The 5,349-nt window shown below is 49.9% G+C and overlaps 1 protein-coding gene across 1 annotated transcript in view; it reads left to right on the top strand.

Moving 5' to 3' along the window:
- The first annotated feature begins 905 nt into the window (after positions 1 to 905).
- RSAD2 (radical S-adenosyl methionine domain containing 2) overlaps positions 906 to 5,349 on the top strand; it is a 13,177-nt gene continuing 8,733 nt past the window's right edge. The window contains exon 1 of the mRNA XM_010566750.1: positions 906 to 991. Coding sequence (XP_010565052.1) covers positions 906 to 991 — 86 coding nt within the window. The remainder of the gene's footprint in view (positions 992 to 5,349) is intronic.

Below are 5,349 nucleotides of genomic sequence, written 5' to 3'. Positions count from 1 at the left end.
TGGCGGGCGGGTTTGCTGCCTCCCCGCCCGGGTCCCGGGTCCCCGCCCCCGCTTCAGCGGCGCTGGAGCGAACGGGCTTGGCCCCCGCGGGCGATGGCTCCGCGCGTGGAGGGGCGGGAAGTGAAAGTGAAACAGTCCGGTCTTAGCCTCGGGATCTGCCCCCTCCCGCAAAAAAGGGTCCCGTTCCCACGGACTGCCGTGGGGCGATCCTGGTGGGCTCAAAAGAACGAAACAAAAAAAAAAAAAAGAAAAGAAGCGCAAATGCGCTCTGCTTGCTTCGGGCCGGCCCAAAGCGGCAAGCAAGCCAGAAGCCAATACTGGGGTGACTGGTTTGCTGTGTCGCAGTGCCCAAGTAGCACCGAGCTGTCCGGTAACTTAACCCCATTGTCCTGTTACCCAGTGCCTTGACAACAAGACCAACGGCCTCGGGTAATTTTGGAAGTAATACGGACTTTTACTAGCCTTCAGTGCTTTCAGAACTTCCTGATGGCCAGTTTCAGCCTTCATCAGCTCAGGGGCAGGAACCAGAAGCACTGGAAATAGTGGCAACAGTTAGGTTCATGTCAGCTGCTGTGACTAATGTTGCCCAAAATGTTTGAGTTTTCAAAATATGTAACTGGAAATGTAGGAGAAACTGCTCCTCTGCAGAATCCTATCTCTCCCTTTCAATAGTTGGAAAACTGCCACTTAGAGATATCTACAGTTAAAGTTCTGATGCACCTTCTGGAAGAATATACTCTACAAGCGAGTATACGAGAAATTCCTCAGGAACTTGATGTCTTCCTCTGGTCAGCTCAAACATGCTGCACAAATATCTTTTGCTCAGCATACCTGCAGGGAGAAGGAAGCAGCTGGTAGGCAGTATCCGTTAGCTAGAGATCACCTATACCAGTTGGAAACTGCCCATGGTAAGGAAGCTGGTGGAAGACTGGGCCAGAGCAGGAACTGGGAACACAGCCTTGGAGGCTCTTCAATACAGTCTCAGCAGCAGGTACGCAAACTGGCTTTCTTTGAAGCAAAACATGCCCTTTTTCAAACCTGAGAACTCCTGCGTCGTTCCACATCACTCAAACACATGGCTATGGCAGCTGGGTATGGATGCCAGAAGACACAGGGTAAAACATGGTTCCTTATACAAGAAGCCAATAGATGGTAATTTTAAGAACATAGTAATAGGCACTACTGAGTCAGACTAGTGGCTCTTCTTGCCCAGTATTTTGTCTGGCAGAATGACATGCTGTGCAAAAGCCTGGCTTTTCCATGGTCCCTTCTCCTCGTCCTCATGTTCCTCCAGCTTCTACAGCCACCAAATTAGAAATGTTAGATAGCACATCTGCATCTCTTCCTTTTAGCACCTATTTATGGACCCTTGCTCATACATCCCTTTTTGACTCCATGATACAGTCTGCCTCCACAAACCCCTGTAGTCTCAACTTCCAGCAAGGCACAACCTGTTATGTAAAAACAATTTTCTTCCATACGTTTCAAACTCATATCCTACTTGTTTCAACAAGTGCCCCTTCTAATAATATTACTGACTTTGGTGAATAACAGTTCAACATTTGGCATATTTATCACTCTCATGGGTTTTTAAAGCTCACTCAGCTTTGTCATGTCAGAAATGAGAGCCCCCATCTATTGTAGGGCAGATGCTTCATCCCCTTGATAATTTAGATGCAGGGATAACTTCTTTAATGCCGTGAGGTCCTGCCAAGACATGGAGATGTGAACTGTACTGCTAGTCAAGGTATGGCTACACGTACCGAGGTTTCACAAAGCAGCAGAATAACACCATCTGCCTTGTTCTCAATAACTTTCTGGATGATAGTTTTTGCTGCTGCCTCCCACAGAGCCATTGATTTCAGAGGGGTAGCAACAGTGACTCTGAGATCTCTTTCCTGAGATGTAGTTGCCACTACTGAGCTCAGCATCAGGTACACAAGGTTTCGATTATTCTTTCCTACAAGCATTGCCTTACCTTTATGCACAGTAAGGCTTATCTGCCACTTTTCTATTCATTCATTTTTATGAGGTCCAATTGACTTGCAGCCAAGTTTTGCTTTCAAAGCACTTGAAAAGCTAGCCGTGTTCCTCACTGACCTGTCTGGCTCCTTGCTCTCCTGTTTTCCTCTTTTCCTGATGCCACTGTTGCCTTTCCCCTCCCTGCTGACTAAAGCGAAAGAGCTTACTTTCATTTTTCCTTTTCCCCTCCTTGATGTAACCTTGATTAAAAGCATTCCTGAGCCAAGTTGGTGGTGCTTCCTTCCGCATTTGTAATATGCTTATGAGATCATTTATAATAGGCATGTGATGTCTGTCCTTCTGAGATTTCTTGAGATGCACAATTTGAAGACTTGTGATTATCTTTAAGATCTCATGCTTACCACAAGTATTCTTAGTACAAGTTTTCTACCTCAAAGGAGGGAGAAAGGCTGTACTCCCTGTATCTGCATTGGCTCAACTTGACCTGAACAAAAGATAGGAATGAGGTGAGAAAGGAATTCGAACTGGGACCAGAGAAGATGTGACATGGGATAGAGTTCCTAACATGGAACAGAAGGGATGTATGGAGCGATGGGGAAACAGAGCGTACCAGACCTCTCCAAATTAATTGAAACACTGAAACAACCAAGGAGCAACTTCAATATCAGGTTTCAGTCTAAACTTGCATTGTCTTGTCTTCCTCCTTTTGCAATTCCATTTTCAAGTTTGTCACCATCAAACCCTTTACTTTATTAGAAAATCCTGCTTTCATCCTTAAGCTTCTGTCTTAACGTAAACCTGAAGGAACTAGAAGGGCACATGGATAATTCCTCCCATGGTAACTCACTGAAATAGTCTCTGCTGGTAAGCTCTGAGACACTTTTGGAAAGCCTTGGGAACTGAGATGTTTCCCATCCTGCTGCAGGAATACATTTGTGAGGTGGCATTACTGGGACTAGACACAGCAAGAAGTGTCCCGTCCTGCCCTACTGGCATGAATCTGTTCCAGCAAGAAAAAGCTGATAGAGATAACAAAAAAACTGGCTGAAGGGGAAAACCTGAAGCCCCGTTATTCACCGATCCAGACATTACTGAGCCAGTAGATCATCTCCAGGAAAGTGAAGGAAAGGTGATGGAGTTTAAGGATAGCAAATGACAGTACTAATTAACATAGTGGCAACACTTTTTTTTCACAAGCAGATTTTGTTTCCCATTAAAATTTGCAAACAGGATGAAGCTAGTTCTCCTACCCCTTTTCCAAAAAAAAAAAAAAAAAAAAAAGAAGTGAACATGAGGGAAAGACTGTCCTGCTACATTAGCAGTTCTGGCAGTTCAGTGGAAGTGAGGGAAGCTCCAATTGAAGCCTGCCATGGCCGCCATGCAGTTGCTAGGTGTTGAGATTTGAGTATGGCTCCATACTTTAGCAGCAGTGGCAACAGTAAAGTGCCCATGCAAGAATGAGGACAGACTGACTGAAGGCAGCATAAGGTCACAGAGGACCTCGTGGTGTGTCTAGACACACTGGAGGACTGCTGATGGCAACTGGTGCTATGAGGGAGGTGTCTCCAGCAATAGCTGCTGTGCCACCGAGGAACTGAGGAAGATGGGAATTGGCAGCTTGGTCCCAGTCTCCCCTGGTGTTTCCATGGGAGGGGGCGGCAGCCATCTGCCCTGCCAATGTGTTACCTCAGGCAGCTGCCAACATTTCCTGCTGTTAAGGCTAACCCTATATTCAAATTGGTGCAGTAGCTTTGCTTGAGGTGCTTTAGGCAGTACTGGAGACCAAGAATTAAAGAACCTTCAAGTATTTTCTTGTCATGAATCTGAAGTCATCAGGCTCCCTAACCTGGAGTGCTCCGCAATGCAAACCTGTTTAAACCTGCAAGAGCTCATGGCTGTTTCTGAGGATGCAGCGCAGTTGTAGAAGATCAGCTTTCCCCCTACTTCATGAGTCACACCGTTTTTGACCAGAAGAACTGAAGTCACTGAGCCCACACATATCAAAAGGGGTCCTCAGGTGTATTTTGGGTTTGTGTGGTGGGGTTTCGGTACCGGGGAGGGGTTGCAGGGCCAGCTCCTGTGAGAAGCTGCTAGAAGTTTCCTTGGCTCCAAGTCGGACCCGCTGCTGGCCAAGGCCGAGCCCATCAGCGACAGTGGTAGTGCCTCTGGGAGAACAGATTTAAGAAGGGAAGCCTGCAGTGGGGGAGGAAATTGGAATGTGAGAAAAAAACCCTGTGCAGACCCCCAGGTCAGTGAAGGAGGGGGAGGAGGTGCTTCAGGCACCGGAGCAGAGATTCCCCTGCAGCCCTTGGTGAAGACCATGGTGAGGCAGGCTGTGCCCCGGCAGCCCATGGAGGTCCACAGTGGAGCAGGGGGATGCCCAAAGGAGGCTGTGACCCCATGGGAAGCCCGTGCTGGAGCAGCCTGTGCCTGAAGGACTGCAGCCCATGGGAAGCCCGTGCTGGAGCAGCCTGTGCCTGAAGGACTGCAGCCCATGGAAAGACCCACACTGGAGCAGTTTATGAAGAACTGCAGCCCGTGGGAAGGACTCACGTTGGGAAAGTTCATGGAGGACTGTCTCCCGTGGGAGGGACCCCATGCTGGAACTGGGGAAGAGTGAGGAGTCCTGCCCCTGAGGAGGAAGGAGCGGCAGAGACAACGTGTGATGGACTGACCCCAGCCCCCATTCCCCATCCACCTGTGCCGCTGGGGGGGGAGGAGGGGCAGAAAATTGGGAGTAAAGATGAGCCGGGAAGAAGGGGGGGCAGGGGGGAAGGGTGTTTTAAGGTTTGGTTTTACTTCTCATTATCCTGTTTTGTTTTGATTGGTAGTATATTAAATAGATTTGATTTTTCCCCAAGTCGAGTCTGTCTTTTGCCCACGACCATAAAGTGGTGAGTGATCCCTCCCTGTCCTTGTCTCGACCCACGAGTGGTTTTTTTTATGTTTTCTCCTCCGCATCCCCCTGGGGCCGGGGGGCAGGAGTGAGCGAGGAGCTTGGTGGTGCTTTGTTGCCGGCTGGGCTTAAACCACGACCAGGTGCTCGACGGGCTCAAACCCGCTGCCAGCGCCGGGCAGCCGACCTGCTTCGTGATGGCCCTGCGGGGCCGAGAAGCGGGTCGGGGTGGGGGGGGAGAAAGAAAACAGCGAGCCGTCGCCCGCGGCTCGGTGCCAAGTTTCCCTTCTGCGAGAAAGGAAAACGAAACCGAGCGCTTCCCCGCGCTACGGCGCACGGCGGGGCGGGAGGGGAGGGGAGAGGAGGGGGGGCCGCCGCGCTCTTAAGCGCGGAGCGTCGGGCGTCTGGCAGCAGCTTGCGAGCCGAGCCCAGCCCAGCCGAGCCAAGTCCAGTCAAGGCGAGCCAAGCCA

This window comes from Haliaeetus leucocephalus, unplaced genomic scaffold, assembly GCF_000737465.1.
Source record: "Haliaeetus leucocephalus isolate CR32 unplaced genomic scaffold, Haliaeetus_leucocephalus-4.0 Scaffold217, whole genome shotgun sequence".
Lineage (NCBI taxonomy): Eukaryota > Metazoa > Chordata > Aves > Accipitriformes > Accipitridae > Haliaeetus > Haliaeetus leucocephalus.
The sequence above is the reverse complement of the archived record's forward strand: the minus strand, read 5'-3'. Positions and strand labels throughout refer to the sequence as shown.